The sequence below is a fragment of the Bombyx mori genome, chromosome 26 (genome assembly GCF_030269925.1).
Source record: "Bombyx mori chromosome 26, ASM3026992v2".
Classification (NCBI taxonomy): Eukaryota; Metazoa; Arthropoda; class Insecta; order Lepidoptera; family Bombycidae; genus Bombyx; species Bombyx mori.
The window spans coordinates 2,981,612-3,000,842 of NC_085132.1; the positions used below are offsets into that span (position 1 = coordinate 2,981,612).

The window sequence follows — 19,231 nt, forward strand, 5'->3', positions numbered from 1 at the left end:
CACAGTCTTTGACGATAGAACCATACCTAATAATGTTCAAACTATTAATTGAAATTAATAATCATTGTCTAATTTCGACCGCTGGGCGTCCACTAGTAGGTATAAACAATTAAGAAACAGTGTGCTTAGTGCGAGTTTATTACTGTTCTCGATAGCGTAAAAGTTAACTCAAATTTGTATGGAGTTGGAGCCTTTGCTTACGTTTGCCGCTAGGAACACTGTTCAAGAACTCGCATTAAGCACATAGGTAGGATGTGTTGTGAAGGAAGGAAGGTTCCATTCCTCGGTAATTCTTCTACCACGGAGCAATCAAACATTTTGGTTTCAGAACTCTGATATATAGGATAATGAAGTCGGTTCCATTAAACTATAAACACAAAGATTCAATCTTGTATCTTAGGGTAGTGGCATTCACGTGATAAAAATGGCCTCTGGTATCTACTAGTAGTAAAACTAGCTACAAGAAAACAGTATGATCCTCTATCCATTTAGAAAAATGATGAAAAATTCGTGAACATTATTGCTTTGAACAATTTCAAATATTGTTTAGTTTCTTTTTAAATCTTATACAAGATAAATTTAAATACATACAGAGCCATCTGTCGAAAGGGTAAGTTTGATAAATAAGTTTCCGTTACAAAGCACTAGGTGGCGAACAATTAACTTTTTTATTTTATTTTAAGTTTAAACATGAAAATTGTTTGACACTTTTGATACTAAATTCTGTTTAATAATGATATGATGTAAACAACAGAATATTATTAAAACAGTTAATGAAATATATAAAAATATATTTTTTTCATTCTGGCATTACAGTCGAAATGTCAACATGGTGTAGCCAACATAAATTTCAAAATTTCTGGAATTTAATCATTGAAACTATTGGCCTTACAACTTATTATTGGTTTAATAAAATAAAATTTTAGATTTTTATGAGGTCAAAATCGAATTAATTCGTTTTTAATTGTTGCATAATTATTATTTTTTATTTTTTTATTGCCTTTGTAGGCAGACGAGAATACAGCCCACCTGATGGTAAGTGGTCACCGTCGCTCATGGACGTAAGCAATTCCAGGGGCAGAGCCAAGCTGCTACCTACCATTAAGAAGGACATGTCATAGCGCTCGGAAAACTCGTGGAGGGGAGTTCATTCCAAAGCCAGATGGTACGTGGCAAAAAAGATCTTTGGAAACGCACTGTCGATGAACGCAGCGGTTCCAGATAATATGGATGAACTCTGCTCCGATGGCGGGAGGTGCGATGATAAAAAGGAGATGAGGGGATCATCTGGAATAATTCTTCGGATAATTTTTAAAACTGATCACCTTTAATTCACAAACTTGTTGAGATCACCTTTAATTCACAAACTTGTTGAGATCACCTTTAATTCACAAACTTGTTGAGAACCGCAATAGTGTTTATATTCAATCTAAATTACACTGGTTATTCAATTAATTATAATTACATACATCTTGATCTGTTTTTAGGTTACATTAGGGTTTTTAGCTCGATTCATTTAGAACAGTCAAAGAAAAGATAATACTTAACGAATAACAAGGACAGAAAAATAATTATAAAATAATTGCAATTGAAGTATTTTTAAAATCCCATAAAGTCAGTTCTAGGTTCTACATTGGTTATTTTATTTCCTTTAACAGTCCGACATTTACCACGTATGACAACACCAAATCCAGTACCGTACGAAAGCGACGTTTAAGCCTTACGACGCTTTACGTCCGTGCTAACAAAACTCGTTGAAAATGCATACATCAAAATGGTAGAATCCCTACAAATGTTTTTATTTTTGTTCAAATCCAAGTACCGACGAAAATGTTCATGGTTCTCGCCTTTTCTTTGTTCCGTTTTGATAGTGTTATTGTTTTGTCATGGTGTTCTTTCGAAGTGTAGTGAACATAACTGTACGAACGGTGAGTGTAACAATGATACCTGTGTGTGTTTCGAGGGTTGGCAGGGCCCTGAGTGCCAGTTCTGCGGCGGGAAAGTCAAGTAAGTACCGTAAGCCAGATCAAATTGTCCTAAACTTATTCTATCATTGATAGTTCAGTGACCTCTTTCATACGCATTGTGAATGAAAATTGGCGAGAGAAAGCAATACAGAGGCTTATCCAATTAAACTGTTTGGCTTCTTCAATCCATGAAGGTCGCGACCGCATCTCCGGCTGATTAACACACAATCTCCCAGAAGTACAGTAATATCTCATTGAAATTCCAAGAAAGATTACAAGTATTATTTTAGTGTTTTTAAATATTTATTTACTGTTTCACATTTTCACTCTAAAACTGATAATTTGTTTAGATTATAACAATAACAATTTAGCTTTGTTCATTAATAAATAAAACAAAAAATTAACATGCATAACCACTGCACATTAGATTATTGTATCTCTTAAAGTAGACAGAAGCTAATGCTAGTACAATGATTATAACTGTTTTATTAACACACACACATAACAGGACACTAACAAATTTTAATTTAGTTTCTTGAATAAGGAATGCAGTTAAAATTAAAGCAATAATCATATTTTTAATGGACATTAAGATAATGGCTGCAGAAATATGACTAAAATAATAGAATAAGGCCAAATACATATTTTTAACAGAGACCGCTTAGAATCTTGTTATTTATATGAAGTTATGCGGTGCGGTAGGCAGCGGCTTGGCTCTGCCCCTGGCATTGCTGAAGTCCATGGGCGACGGTAACCACTCACCATCAGGTGGGCCGTATGCTCGTCTGCCTACAAGGGCAATAAAAAAAAAAAAAAAAAAAAAAAAAAAAGTTATGCTTAGTACCCTTTTAGTACTAGTTTCATGGAGTAAATATTTGTTTTCCACAATAGAAGACATAGCAGGATTGTAAACCCACAATTTTTAACTCGGTGAATCTTTATTGTTAATCAGAAGATACAAGTATGTGGCTCTGCTGTTCTTGATTTGTTATAACACAGTTCTTAAATAAAGTGGTTTATGTGATCATAGTTTTCTTACTTAGTGTATCTCACAGACACTGCCTCAATTAGAGACTATCCTGTTCTTGTGAAACTGAAAAGGCCACCAGTAATGCCTCAATCATAAAAAAGAAAAACTTGCTTATGCAATAACCAAGTGGTATTTAATAAGAAATACAACTTGATTTAAAATGTTAGTATTCATAAACAGGTAAATTTGATTTTGTTATAAATTACGTGTGTCAAATGATTTCAGTGGTTTTAAATTTAGAATATAGTAATGATTGTAATCTGTCCTATACCCAGGATTAAGCTCTGGATCGACATTTTTTCTACATAATTACAATGCTCATAAGAAAAGAAAATAACCAGAGGATAGATATATAAATTTACTAAATTATCTAGGCTATCATGATCCTAAACGGTTAGGTACCAAAGTTTACATTGTTACCATCAATTTAAAGAATACAGCATATATAACTACATTTTCATTGATACTTCGAATTTGATTTGCTGGGTGAATTCACCAGATCCTTATGACAATATACACCATCAATAAGTGCTACCCTACAAGGCAATTATGGCATAATTAAATGTTATATAATATGATAATTACCAGTAATACTGCCATGACCTTATTAAGTCCGTGAAATTGTAAATGACAGAAAATAACTGTTTATCTCACCACATGAATCACATAACCACAGTGATAATATTAATTAACATCACAATAACAAATGAGTTTGGGTTTTTTCAAAGCAAACAGATAATATCTATGTACTTTGAAAACTTTGAACCAAATAAACAGCATTGTAATTTTATGTTTATTAGAATATGAAATAATGTGTGTTATCATGATATTAGATCTTTAGTTTTATAAAAAGAAAGAAAAATGTGCTTGTCATTATTGCTAATCTGATTTCTGTATCTGAGTAGATTATGCTGCATTTAGAAAAAGTATCTTGAAGATCTGTTACAGTTCACATTTTTTATAACTTTCCAGTAGTAAGCTACGATTCCAAGCCAGCCAGTAATTTTATAAATAAAATTTTGCTTAGAAAAATTATACATAACTATAATTACAACTACATCTATGGCCTAATTTTCCCCTTACTAATAGTCTTTCATATGAATGAACACACATTTCATTCATCAAAGACTAGTATTTAAAATGTTGGTAATAATATAATTACAATAATAAAAAAAATATTAAACGATAATAGAAGTTTCAATTATGTCTACTGTGACTAGCAAAAACTGTAGAGAATTTTATACAGGTGGAACATTTAATGACCCAAATAAATATTTATTTTTCCGTTTAACAATCTAATGTGCATAAGCTGTATTGTATTTACAACCATCTATGATGCTGTGAATCTTGTGGCTTGCTATCCAATTATTGTTATTCAAATAGTTGTCAGTTCACACAATATTACTCCACTGTTTACTTTGAAATATGGGTGCCAAAATCCAAAAAAAAGACCCATCCATGTGTATAGCCCCTTAGGCTATCAGCGAATAACTACAGCATAGAAATGCCAAAAAAATGTGAATATTTAAAGATAAGTTCAACTCGAATTTGTATATTGAATACTTGTTTTGTTTTTGTTTTCAGTCTAACTACACCGACAGGGATAATTACCGATGGTCTTGGCAACTACAGTGTTAGCACGCAATGCACTTGGCTGCTGAGTCCGCCGCGGGTCGGGCCAACGCCTCCCCCCATCAGAATTAGACTGGAGAGTTTTGCAACAGAGTGTGGATGGGACCATTTGTATGTTTATGATGGAGACAGTGTTAGAGCTGAAAAATTGTTAGCTGTTTTCAGGTATTTTATGTGCTCTTACTAAACTAAATTTTTCTTTTCTACTAAACTAAATTTTTCTAAAAATCTTACTAAATTTTTATTAACTTGGTTTTTTACCAATCCGGTTTTGGAATGAGCTCCCCTCCACGGTGTTTCCCGAGCGTTATGACTTGTCCTTCTTCAAACGAGGCTTGTGGAGAGTACTCAACGGTATGCAGCAGTTAGCTCTGCCCCTGGCATTGCTGAAGTCCATGGGCGACGGTAACCACACACCATCAGGTGGGCCGTATGCTCGTCTGCCTACAAGGGCAATAAAAAAAAAAAAAATATGTCTCCTCATATAGATTTTCGTAATTGGTTTTGAACGACTTAATGACATAAAATTTTAACATAATTCTGTATTGGGTTTGTTTTTTTAATATAAATACATATTATGTTGTTTTGTCATGAAAAATAAAACCCTTTAAATTCAGATGATTGTATCTATTTCCCCAGAGACTACATATATTGAATTGTGATTGGTTTGAGTATTTAGGGCGACACACCTTAGCTTTGGCTCAAGCTATAAGGTGATGTTTTGTTTGCCGCGTATGTAACACATTTATTGACCTACTAAGCCGACTTTTGATTATGGGATATCACATTTTGAGCTACATATTACATCCCGCAATTTCTGTTCACACTGTAAGATGTAATTCAAAATACGTCATCAGTTGACTCGTCTGTCACCATTCAAACTGAGGACGAGGCTGGGGGAGGGGCGGTGTCCTGGCACATGAGGTAAAATATACTCCTTCAAAATATCGCTTATTTGGTCGAAAAAATATTTATAGTTTGGGATGTAATATATATTATAGCACAGTGTGAACGGTCTCTTACAAAATGTATGATGAGCGATAAAATATGATATCTCAACATGTCATTGTAATATATATTATACTAAAATAGTAATAAAATACTAAAAAATAGTGGTCCCCCGGTAGTCGAAATTCGACTGTAATTAATTGAAATTATAATTTTACACACTATTATGATTCGATTGTCAAATACTATTTATTATACCTACTACTTCTGTAATCATAGATTTCGCCAAGACTACACTTTAGACAAATATTAATAAAGACAAACAATACATATTTAATCTATTCTCAATTTGACCACAGACTATGCAGTATGCATGCGTGTGTGTGTCAAATACATGGTACTGGGTGTAATGTTTTTTTTTTTAATTTATTTAATGTATTTTTAAGCATAATTAAAAAAAAAACATTCTGCTCTCCTTCTCTGTATTCTCTATCAATGTGGGAAATCTCATACTCCTTCGTCCGCGTAATTTTCGTAAAAAGGGGTACAAAATTTTTGCTTCACGTATTAATCAGATTATATCCCATAGTCAAAAGCCGGCTTTATTCTCTATCACACATTTACTAAATATACAAATAATAATTTCAGCGGTGTTCTAGAGAAACAAGACTCGAGCTGGACCCGGCAAGTGGTGGCGCGCTCCGGTTTCGCCTTACTGCATTTCTTCTCGGACGACGCCTACGTAATGGAAGGTTTCAATGTTACGTACGCGGCGTATTCCTGCCCGTCAAATGATCACCTTACTAACTGCTCAAGTGAGTTTCACATAGTCAGATACTTATTAAACACGATGGAAATTTGGCTGTGCTGTCGGCCCTTTCTTTTCCTACCTATGCTGATAGCCTTGAGAGGCTATGTCAGCTTCGTCCTAACATGTAGGTGAGCTCACGGGACTCAACCCGGAGTGTTGCTAAGATTGGCCCTAGCAAAAGCAGTGCTTCGCAGAATCTACCACCGGATCTGAAATGCGACCCACTGAGAAGATCCGGCGAGAAACTCAGTGAGCTGTGTCTATGGGTTAATTCGCTCGTCGAGCCCTTCGTCGCCAGCGACGGTTTCGACGAGGACGGTGTCCGGTGCTTGTGGTACCTAAAAGCACCGTTAATGGATCGGGAGGATCCGTAATGACGTGTTTTGGACGACGTTGACAACATTGCGGCCCAAAATAGCTACACCGCATTCCTTTCCCAGGGGCCTTAAATGGCGACTAAAGGATTTGCAAGAGTATGGGTAGCATTGTCTGTGTTTAAATGAGGTTTCTGTTGAAATACTAAAAATTCTCTGCGACAAGTCTCTTTAGTGAGTGTACCCATAACGAAAGGACGGATTGGGTGCAGTCAAAACAAATTAAGGTTTAAATATCTGCGTTAAAACAATTCGTGTGGATTGTTTGTCGACGATGATCGAAATTTTAATATTATTTTATTGCTTTGGTTGGGCTTAAACAGTGACGACCCATCGGACGCTTGCTGGAACCTAGCCTTTTTTTTATTGCCCTTGTAGGCAGACGATCATACGGCCCACCTGATGGTGAGTGGTTACCGTCGCCCATGGACTTCAGCAATGCCAAGGGCAGAGCCAAGCCGCTGCCTACCGCTTAATACTCTCCACAAGCCTCGTTTGAAGAACGACATATCATAGCGCTCGGGAAACACCGTGGAGGGGAGCTCATTCCATAGCCGGATGGTACGTGGCAAAAAAGATCTCTGGAAACGCACTGTGGATGACCGCAGTGGCTCCAGGTAGTATGGATGAACTCAACTCCGGTGGCGGGCGGTGCGATAGTAAAAACGAGATGCCGGCAGACATCTTGAATACCACCATCCACCATGAGACCTGATATCAAAATTTTAAAATTATCCAAACTGCTGTCACCTTTTATCTCTGAAAACGTGTTTCAGGAATATCCAAATCCCGATATGCCCTATCACAACGTAACTGAACCTTCGTGGTAGTAAAGTCAAATAACTGAAATGTCCTCGTAAGATTAACGTGGTAGACAGCAGCTTGGCTGTGCCCCTGGCATTACTGTCGTCCATGAGTGACGGTAACCACTCACCATCAGGTGGGCCGTATGCTCGTCTGCCTGTAAGGGAAATAAAAAAAAAGATCCTCAAAATATGAGCTTTTACAAATTCCCGACTGATTTGCTAACATTTTTTACGTTAAAAACAAATTAAATTTGTTACTATTGAATTGTTTGAGATGATCCCTTCATCTCCTTTTTATCATCGCACATCCCGCCATCGGAGCAGAGTTCATCCATATTATCTGGAACCGCTGCGTTCATTGACAGTGCGTTTCCAGAGGTATTTTTTGCCACGTACCATCCAGCTATGGAATGAGAAACGGTGTTTCCCGAGCGCTATGACATGTCCTTCTTCAAAAGAGGTTCGTGGAGAGTATTAAGCGGTAGGTAACGACTTGGCTCTGCCCTTGGCATTGCTGAAGTCCATGGGCGACGGTAAGCACGCACCATGAGATGGGCTGTATGCTCGTCTGCGTCGGGAAATAAAAAAAATAAAAAAATATTATGCCTCTGTTTGTATCGTTTATGTTTATCTCAATTGAGCATTGGAGGAGCAGATAACATTTCTTTGAACAATTTTTCTCAAGTGGGCTTTAAGGTCGCTCGCCGTATGAATTTATTGGTATATTGTAAGCGAGCACCGGAACTTACGCGCTAAATACATGAATGAGGATCTTTGAGATTCTTTTCGTCTGTAAATAATGAAGTCTTGCATATAAATGAATCGATATGTTAACTCGTTTTCCTGCTTGGTTCAATCGCTCGAACTGCTATTGCAATATTAAAATGTATTCAGTGAAGGTTATTTAGTTATTTTTATTATTATTATTATTTCAAACAGTTTTCTTTATATTTAACCCTTTGCACTCGTGAGGTGAGTCTCGCTAACCACATGATTTAATTACAAACGACAAAAGAACGTTTTCCCCCCTACCTATTCGCTGGTAGCCTATAATAATTAAAAAAAATCTAATATTTAAAAAAAAAAAGTCATGCTCGCTGAGTTTCTTGCCAGTTCTTCTCACGACGGAGGTTAGTTTTTGTGAATTGGCGGTAGTTCTTTTTGACGTTCAACAAGTATGTACTTTCATTTATGTTTAATTTTTTTTTTTTTATTTGATTTGATAATAGGTTATTCCAACTACTCGCGGACGTGTAGGTGAGCTCACAGGCTCGACCTGAGAGAATTTTCTAATGCAAAGGGTTATACATGGGTTTGTTTTTTGTTAAGTATTTGAATGCCTCTTGAAGGTTGCATAATGTAAAACTATATCTTGCAGCTCAGAGAGGCTAAATTGCCGTCAAGGTCAAGGAAACAGGGGCTAAAGTCAGAAACTATCTGACTTTAGGTTGGAGTGTCTGAAAATGCCGGGTGCGATACATTACTTCAGCCGTGTCACGAAATATTTAAATATTTTTAAACGTTTTGTAGTAATGAAACTTTTAAGTCGTTGTGGCCTAAAGGATAATACGTCCAGTGCAACCATATATAGCGATGCACCGGTGTTCGAATCCAGCTGGCAAGTACCAATTTTTCCAATGAAATACGTATTATACTTTTAATAAAATGTTCACGTTTGACTTCTACGGTGAGGAATAACATCGTCTAATAAAAATCAAACCCGCCAAATTATATTTTGCGTAATTGTAGATGTCTATGGGCTCCGGTTACCATTTAACATCGTGAACTCGTCCATCCGCCTAAGCAAAAAAATTTAATAAATAAATAAAACTCTGAAATGAACTCTATTACATTTAAGAATGGTTCTTTTTTTCAGATCACGGTGAATGTGACGACGGAACTTGCAAATGTGAACCCTTCTGGACCGGAATCGCTTGTGATCAACCGCTGTGTCCTGGTCAGTTTTATTTTTTAGTGCAAGGCTTTACCTTGGGGAAGAGGTCGACTGAAGAAGACATGAATGGAATGTGTGAATGACGATATGAGAGAGAGAGGAGTGAGTGTTGAGATGACGGCTGATAGAAGAGAATGGAATAGAAAAATCCGCTGTGCCGGCCCCTAGTGGGATAATAAATTCACTGGGGGTACGACCTCTTGTGAGTCCGCGCGGGTAGGTACCACCACCCTGCTTATTTCTGCCGTGAAGTACATAGTAATGCGTTTCGGTTTGAAGAGTAGGGCAGCCGTTGTAACTATACTTGAGACTTTAGAGCTTTTATCTCAAGGTGGGTGGCGCATTTACGTTGTAGATGGCTATGGGCCCCAGTAACCACTTAACACCAGGTGGCTGTGAGCTCGTCTAAGTCCAAGTGAGTCTAAGCAATAAAAGATAAATAAAAAAATTGAGAATTTTAGAGTTTCTAGACTATTAATTGATGGAAGTTTCATTTCAGACGAATGCAATTCAGCACTGGGTTGGGGTAGATGCAAAGCGACCGGCTGCGAGTGCGCGCCGACCCGCGCCGGGGAGGACTGCGGGAGGGAGAGGGCAAGCGCGGGGTGGCGGTGGGCGTGGCGGGAGCGGGGGGAGGACGTCAACAGCGTGCACGCCCCGCCCCCCGCCTCCGCGGGACACGTGCTGCTCGCCTACGGAGAGGACCTGATACGAGTCGGCGGGGAGACATTCTCGCAAGTCGAATTCTTGTATAGGTAAGCCATGAATATCTATACATATACATAAAATTGGAGTGTCTGTTTGTAATATTGAAATAACCGTTTTCTACTACATGCATATGAATATATACCTACGGTACATACCTGCACCAAAATAACATTTTTTACGATTTTTGTCTGTCTGTCTGTCTGTTTGTTTGTTCCGGCTAATCTCTGGAACGGCTGGACCAATTTTACGGGACTTTCACTGACAGGTAGCTGATGATATAAGGAGTAACTTAGGCTACTTTTTTTAGACTAGCTTCGCCCCGCGGCGTCACTCGCGGTACGACAATAACCGCGGGTAACATCGCGAGACTCAGCTATTAATAATAAAATTTAATGTGTCCGAAGCGAGGCGAGAGCGGGCCACTAGTTTATCTATCTATCTATCTATATAGGTATAAATGAATTGCTATTCGTTAGTCTCGTTAAAGCTCGAGAACGGCTGGACCGATTTATCTAATTTCTGGCCGGATCTTATCAGTGGTTAGCAACGTCGTCAGGTTTGAGCCCCGTGAGCTCATCTTTGTTCGGTTACACTGGCATAATCTTTAAGGCTTATCAACTTAGGTAGGAAATAAAAAGATTTAACTAATTGAACTTTTGGTGTTGCAACATTATTAAAAACTAGCTGTACCCGTCCGCTTCGCTGGGCATTTAAAATTAACATAATATTTCTCACCCCGATCATTAACGCCCCCACAACTGGTGTAGGGAGTCGAACACTCATATAAATATTAGCCTATTCATTAAGTACATGTATTTTCTACACGGATACCAAGTTTCAAGTCAATCGGATGCACGGTTCAGTAGTTATAACGGAACATCCGTAAAAACCACTGAAGATTTATATATTAGTATAGACTATGGTTAAAATGTTACACTAATGTAGACGACGTTCGTTTTGTATTTAGGAAGTCATCGCGGCCTAAAGGATAAGACGTCCGGTGCATTCGTGTTGAGCGATGCAACGGCGTTCGAATCTCAAGCGGGTACCTATTTTCCTAATGAAATACGTATTCAACAAATGTTCACGATCGACTTCCACGGTGAAGGAATAACATAGTGTAATAAAAATCAAACCCGCAAAATTATAATTTGCGTAAATTACTGGTGGTGGTAGGACCTCTTGTGAGTCCGCTCGGGTAGGTACAACCGCCCTGCCTATTTCTGCCGTGAAGCAGTAATGCGTTCGAAGGGTGGGGCAGCTGTTGTTTACGTTGTAGATGTCTATGGGCTCCGGTAACCACTTAACACCAGGTGGGCTGTTAGCTCGTCCACCCATCTAAGCAATAAAAAAATATGCGCCATGACTAGGATTCGTTTGTTTTGTTTCAAGGTATAAAGTGTCGACCGGCGTGTGGCAGAGCGTCCCGACGCACGGGGACGCGCCCGCCGCCCGCTCCGCGCACTCCGCCGTGCTGTACGGGCACGAGCTCATCGTGTACGGGGGCGCCGTGGCCAGCGACGACCCGGAGCGGGGGTGAGCACACATCTACGTGCTAGTCGTACTTGTGGCTTCCTCGATCGGTTCAGTTGTTATACAATGACGGTTATTAAAGACAAAGAAAAGTATATATTGTCGTCTCTCTCTCGCGCAGCAGTTCGCGTCACAACAAATATCTCTAGATAAAAACACCTTCACCAAACACTTCAAACAGCTTTAGATATTACTTGTGAATAAAATATTTGGAGTAGTAATTTATAAATAAGTAATCATTCGATCGCCCCCTTTAGTGGGGGGTTGGCAGGATTGGAGGGGAGAGCTGGCCGGCTGAGCAACGAGGTGTGGCGCGCGCGGCTGGACACCGAGCCCGTGCGCTGGCACAACGCCACGCCCGCCGCCTGCTCGCCGCACAGGCACGCGCCGCTCGCGCACTGCGGTAACTCTCACTCGTACTGCTCTCTCTCACTGCGGCACGACGCAGCGTGACGCGGCGCCACGCCCGCCGCCTGCTCGCCGCACAGGCACGCGCCGCTCGCGCACTGCGGTAACTCTCACTCGTACTGCTCTCTCTCACTGCGGCACGACGCAGCGTGACGCGGCGCCACGCCCGCCGCCTGCTCGCCGCACAGGCACGCGCCGCTCGCGCACTGCGGTAACTCTCACTCGTACTGCTCTCTCTCACTGCGGCACGACGCAGCGTGACGCGGCGCCACGCCCGCCGCCTGCTCGCCGCACAGGCACGCGCCGCTCGCGCACTGCGGTAACTCTCACTCGTACTGCTCTCTCTCGCTGCGGCACGACGCAGCGTGACGCGGCGCCACGCCCGCCGCCTGCTCGCCGCACAGGCACGCGCCGCTCGCGCACTGCGGTAACTCTCACTCGTACTGCTCTCTCTCGCTGCGGCACGACGCAGCGTGACGCGGCGCCACGCCCGCCGCCTGCTCGCCGCACAGGCACGCGCCGCTCGCGCACTGCGGTAACTCTCACTCGTACTGCTCTCTCTCACTGCGGCACGACGCAGCGTGACGCGGCGCCACGCCCGCCGCCTGCTCGCCGCACAGGCACGCGCCGCTCGCGCACTGCGGTAACTCTCACTCGTACTGCTCTCTCTCACTGCGGCACGACGCAGCGTGACGCGGCGCCACGCCCGCCGCCTGGACATCTGAGAATGGCAGTGGCGCTCTACCTGATGTTTTATGTCATTTCCAGGAGGTCTCCACGTGTCCGGTCACACAGCGGTTCTGGTATACTTAGGAGCCACCAAAAAGCCCGTGATGCTCGTCTTCTTCGGGCATTCGGACATATACGGATATTTACATATCGTTCAGGTGATTATCATACTGGTATTGTTGAAAATATCATCGCGCGCACGATTACGCCGACAGCATCTTGTTTGCCCTCGATGTCGCTGGATTCGTGTTAAAATTGCTTATTGACGTCACCAATACTAGATCACCCCACCCTTCAGATCGGAATGCACGATAGCTTCGCGGCAGTATTAGTCATAAAAAATGATTCTTGTTCCCGTATTACGTAAGTTTTTTTTTATTGCGTGTATGGGTGGAGGAGCTCATAGACCACCTGATGTTATGCGGCTACCGGAGCCCATAGACATCTATAACGTAAATGCGCCACCCACCTTGAGATATAAGTTCTAAGGCCTCAGTATAGTTACAACGGCTGCCCCACCCTTCAAATCGAAACGCATTACTGCTTCACGGCAGAAATAGGCAGAATGGTGGTACTCCCAAGAGGTCCTACCACCAGTAAATGAAATGAAAATTATAATTTTGCGGGCTTGATTTTTATTACACGATGTTATTCCTTTACCGTGGAAGTCAATCGTGAACATATGTTAAGTACGTATTCCGTTAGAAAAATTGGTGCTTGCCTGCGGGATTCGAACACCGTTGCATCGCTAGTTACGAATGCACCGGACGTCTTATCCTATAGGCCACGAGGACTTCTAAGTATATTTGATCATCATTGAGACATGACTCTCTCAGCTCGCGTGTGCTTACCCCCAGGAGTACTACATAGAAGAGAACGTGTGGTCGGCGGCCCCCACGCAGGGCTGGCCGGCCCGCGCGGGGTTCGGTCACTCGGCCGCGTGGGACGCGCTCTCCAGGCGAGTCTACATACACGGCGGGCTCGTCTCGGAGTCGGAAGCTACTCAGGTTAACTAATTTTATGTTTGTAGAAACACATATGTAATGTTGCACTTTGGGAGGTGTTAAAGGAAAACGTCTTCTTGCGTGTATTCCATGTTTAATAATCATCTTAATCCTAGTTTACAATTATGAAGAAACCTATGTTTCTGGGTGGTCCGCCTTATTAGAGCGACATACGAGACTACACCTATTAATTATGTTACATTCTAAATGCTATGCTATGCTATGCTTTATATAATATATAAGTATACACACTTCACATACTAGTATACCTTAGTTCATAATAGGGTTGTCAATCTTTGAAATATTGATTATGTCATGTCAAATGGAGTATCTGTTAAGAAATTAATAAGTCAGACAGGCTTTTAATAATTCATTGAGTCCTTTATAAACCATAAAAGAAAAAACCGTTTAATATTGCTTTATTGAAAGCAAGATAGAGGTCGATTTTGTATAATATACCTGAGATATGTAACTATACCTGAGATCTTAGAACTTATATCTCGAGGTGGGTGGCGCATTTACGTTGTAGATGTCTATGGGCTCCAGTAACCACTTAACACCAGGTGGGCTGTGAGCTCGTCCATCCATCTAAGCAATAAAAAAAATAAAAAATAACGTCATTATTCACGGCCGTTATAAGAGCCTTTTTTAATTCTCATTCCCCTTCAATGTCTTTAAATGTTTATAATTATATTAAAAAATGAATTAAAATGTTCCACCGCATCTATGTGTTAATTGTCTATGCGCAATTTGTGAAAATTGAAGAACAGATATTATATTTATTACGAACTAAACGGAACTTTTAAAAAAGTAACAGAATGAATCGTGACTTGATGATATATTCTGAAATTTATTTAATCCAATCCAATCCAATTGCTGCAAATTTTTAAGAGTATAATTTTTTGTATTGACATTAAATTATTAAAAAATAAATTGTGTGTACCAACAAGTTGTCAAATAATGAGGTACGGCACCTCCATTATATTTCGTGACGTCATCTTACATCATTAGTGATGGTTATTGTTCTAGGCGCCGTCCGCAGCGTTATTTGAATACGATGTGGAGTCCAGGGTGTTCAAACCGCTGCCTTCCGCTCCCACACCTAGATATTTGCACTCGGCGGTTTTCGTATCACCAGGTATGTTCATTTCGCGTGAACCTTCGGGGGGGCTCGGCGGGGGGCTGGAGTGGGGGGTGGGGGACGCACGTGAGCCCGCTAGAAGAATCTGGCGGGAATGTGTGGAGACAAGTTGTGGGAATTGTTTTTGAAGTGAAACTTCTTTAGAATCGTTGTGATTTGAAACTCGATGAAACGAAAAAATAAGTCCATAGAGACACAAACACATAAATGTATAGGATTCAGTCGGCGAGAGAATGAGATAGAACACATGAGACGTTCTCAGTGTAGTGTTTTTTTTAATACAGCGCCATCTATGATATTTTTTAATACTTACGTATGTATGAAACCTCTTGTAGTGAATTTTAATTTAGGATTATACGTGAAGTTAAAGTATCAACTCACAGAGGGCGCTAGCTCATACTATAAAGCATGATTTACAATTATTTACCAATGACAATATTTTACATATACTTAGACATTTAGGATAATTGTATTTTAATTTTTGAAGGTTTCACTTCTACCACCTGTGAATTATACACATGTTTTCTTTTTGGTAATTATTATTTAGAATTTCTCTCAATTTAAAAACCGTATTCTTTATTTTATCCGGAACCACAGTTCGTGAGGGTAGTTGTAATTTTTCGATATTTGAGACAGCTTCAAACGAATAGACATTTCAGTTAATAGATGTTGTCATTTCCAGGCGTGATGTTGGTGTTCGGCGGTAACGCCCACAACGACAGTGCCGCGGCCGCCATCACCAACCCGACCGGCGCGCGCTGCTACTCGGCCGGCGCCCTGCTCTACGACGTCAGGTAGCGTGGCCACGGACGCATCGACACTCCTGCGTGACGTCATAAACCATAACTTCTTGACTAAACTTGGAATTGAAGTAAATGACAAATAATGCGCTGGTAACTTTCAAGGAACTGTCATGCTAGATGATGGTCTATAAAAACGTCCATAACACTCGCCATCCGAGGAGCTGTAAGTTTGCTTGCCTACAAAGCTCAAAAATATTTGTTAAAAATTATGTCATTATGTTTGTAGTATAATATATTCGACAGTGGAATGACTACATGTATTATGTTCTGTGTCGCATAACCGGTACCTTGTGCAGATGTTCCCGCTGGTGGGAGACGCGCAGCCCGGCGGGGGGCGCGCGGGCGGCGGGGGCGGCGTGCGCGCTGCCACAGCACTCGCGCCCGGCCGCGCTGCTGCACGGAGGGTCAGTACATACTCGAAGGGCTAATGCTTAATATTGTCGAACTGCGTAGTGTGGCGTGACGTGGCGTGGCGGGGCGTGACGTGACGTGACAAGAGATTGTCTTGGCAAATTGGTGTTTTTAATATTTTTATTTCTGCTAATGAGTATAAGACTCATTAATTCTATTTAAAGGAAAGCACTGACCGAAATTAGTTCAGGATTAATAATTATCTATACATATAAATAAAATTGGAGTGTCTGTTTGTAACATTGAAATAACCGCTTTTTACTACGTGCATGTGAATACTACGTGCACATATACGGTATATACACCTAAATATTTTTTATTTTATTTTTGTCTGTCTGTCTGTCTGTCTGTTTGTTCCGGCTAATCTCTGGAACGGCCTAACCGATTTTGTCGAGACTTTCACTGATAGATAGCTGATGATCTAAAGAGTAACTTAGGCTACTTTTTTTAGACTAGCTTTTCCCCGCAGTGTCACCTATGGTAAGAAAATAACCGCGGGTAACATCGCGGGACTCTGCTATTAATAATAAAATTTAATGCTTCCGTAGCGAAGCGAGGGCGGGTCGCTAGTAATTAATAATTTCCGATGCTACAGTTTCAACGGGCGCCTGCGCTCGGACGCGCTGGTGTACGAGGCGGGCGAGCGGTGCGCGGCGCATGCGCACGAGGACGCCTGCCTCAACAGCACGCGCCGCGCGGCCGTGGCGTGCGCGTGGCGGGAGGACCTGCAGCTGTGCGTGCAAGTACGTACTCTAGAGCCGAGCTTCTCTTTGCTTTAACTACCATACCAGCTCACGACGTCTGCCGGGTACGTGCGCGCTGTGAACGACCCAATTCCCCCAACCTTGAAGCGGAAACCCCGAATGGTTGCCTCGCCTAATCTGAAGTCGTCGTGGCCTAAAGGATAAGACGTCCGGTGCATTCGTATCCGTAGGTACTTAAGAAATCTTCACGATTGACTTCAGGGTGAAAGGAATACCTAACATCGTGTAATAAAAATCGAACCCGCAAAATTATAATTTGCGTAATTACTGATGGTAGGACCTCTTGTAAGTCCGCACGGGTAGGTACCACCATCCTACTTATTTCTGCCGTGTAGCAGTAATGCGTTTCGGTTTGAAGGGTGGGGCAGCCGTTGTAACTATATTGAGACCTTCGAACTCCATATCTCAAGGTGGGTTGGCAGCATATACATTGTGGATGTCTATCTCCACCAATCTAAGCAATATATTTGGTAGAGATGGTGGCTGACTGGGAAATGATGCGGCTGGAGTAGACTGCGCTTCTAAATGTATCTCTTCTATCTAGAAGATTGCACAAAGTGGGAATGAGTTGCTGGCTCCGGGCATTTCAATATTGTAATAATTGTTACGTTATAATAATACTCTTTGTAAAAATGAATATTTAAAAATAATGTAATATTTATAAAAATAATCTAATATTAGAAAAAAAAAAGATATGCCCCTTGAGTTTCTTGCCAATTCTTCTCAGGATGGAGGCTAGTTTTTGTGAATTGACGGTAGTTCTTTTTGACGTTCAACAAGCATGTACTTTCATTTATGTTGAATTTTTTTTTATTTTATTTCATTTGATTTGATCTGTTTTATCGCAGAAAATTTAGAAACTATATATTCTTCCAGCTAGAAGAGATAGGCTGGAAGGAGTCTTTCGACGATGCCGTGAGGGCCTGCGCCATCGAACCGACTTTTGGTAAGCTTGTATACTTTATTGTATCTTTATTTTGACGCCATTCTGTATTTCTATTGTCGACGCAAGACCGAGTGCCATCGTTTTCTTCTCTCTCTTTCTCCCTTTCCCCCCTCTTTAGCCTTCTCTCAGCGTACTAACATAAACTCATCCATTCATGTGTGACATTCCTATAGTCTTGAAAGGATTGTTGAAGTCCAAGGGTGATCATAAAAATTTTTTTTATTGCTTAGATGGGCAGACGAGCTCACAGCCCACCTGGTGTTAAGTGGTTACTGGAGCCCTTAGACATCTACAACGTAAATGCGCCACCCACCTTGAGATATAAGTTCTAGTCTCAAGTATAGTTACAATGGCTGCCCCGCCCTTCAAACCGTAACGCATTACTGCTTCACGGCAGAAATAGGCAGGGTGGTGGTACCTACCCGCGCGGACTCACGAGAGGTCCTACCAACAGTAATTACGCAAATTATAATTTACGGGTTTGATTTTTATTACACGATGTTATTTTTTCACCGTGGAAGACAATCGTTCGTCATTTGTTGAGTACGTATTTTATTAGAAAAATTGGTACCCGCCTGTGGGATTCGAACACCGGTGCATCGCTACACACGAATGCACCGGACGTCTTATCCTTTAGGCCACGACGACTTCAAACTAATAAGCTAGATAGATGATAGTGCCGGTAAATAAGTTGGTAGTGGTCGTGGTGTCGGCAGACGGCGCGCTGTGCGGGGCGGCGGCGGCGTGCGGCGCGTGCCTGGCGGCGGGCTGCCAGTGGTGCGGCGCCTGCCACGCGCACCGCACGTCCTGCAAGCGGTACCCGCACCAGGTCCGTGAGTACGCTAATAGCCCAAGGGCCCGCGACAGCCAGACCTTCGTTATTTTATAAAAGCTGAAAGTTTCTCTGTGTATGTGGTTGTGGTTACTCGGGCAGGTAACAGGCAGTAAAGGTGTATAAAATAGTACCTTAAATTCGTTAAAGTATAAAGTTAATTTTTTTTATTATTTACTCCAGAATATATTTAGAAATCAAGATATCCATTGCCGGATACTTTTTCCAGTTGCTACCCCCTGCCAGACACCCCTAAACTTTAATAAATTTTAATTATACTTTCGTTATACTATAAAAGCAAAATTGTATATATCGACGCTTGAAAGGCAAACGTGACTAAGCGACAATAACTGCTTTGTACATAAATGATAGGCAATCCTACAGCTACTAGCTAGATTATACTACAGCTAGATTCGTTAAAATAAATTTT

The 19,231-nt window shown here is 41.2% G+C and overlaps 1 protein-coding gene across 1 annotated transcript in view; it reads left to right on the forward strand.

Annotated features, from left to right (window-relative positions):
- Window positions 1-1,677: 1,677 nt before the first annotated feature.
- The window catches only part of LOC101737173 (attractin-like protein 1), a 40,469-nt gene continuing 22,915 nt past the window's right edge, over window positions 1,678-19,231 (forward strand). Inside the window, exons 1-15 of the mRNA XM_012696251.4 lie at window positions 1,678-2,007; window positions 4,582-4,794; window positions 6,226-6,392; window positions 9,445-9,525; window positions 10,022-10,277; window positions 11,623-11,766; window positions 12,021-12,166; window positions 12,940-13,058; window positions 13,758-13,907; window positions 14,934-15,042; window positions 15,728-15,839; window positions 16,145-16,252; window positions 16,855-17,002; window positions 17,900-17,969; window positions 18,686-18,798. Coding sequence (XP_012551705.1) covers window positions 1,775-2,007; window positions 4,582-4,794; window positions 6,226-6,392; window positions 9,445-9,525; window positions 10,022-10,277; window positions 11,623-11,766; window positions 12,021-12,166; window positions 12,940-13,058; window positions 13,758-13,907; window positions 14,934-15,042; window positions 15,728-15,839; window positions 16,145-16,252; window positions 16,855-17,002; window positions 17,900-17,969; window positions 18,686-18,798 — 2,169 coding nt within the window. The 5' untranslated portion in view covers window positions 1,678-1,774. The remainder of the gene's footprint in view (window positions 2,008-4,581; window positions 4,795-6,225; window positions 6,393-9,444; window positions 9,526-10,021; window positions 10,278-11,622; window positions 11,767-12,020; window positions 12,167-12,939; window positions 13,059-13,757; window positions 13,908-14,933; window positions 15,043-15,727; window positions 15,840-16,144; window positions 16,253-16,854; window positions 17,003-17,899; window positions 17,970-18,685; window positions 18,799-19,231) is intronic.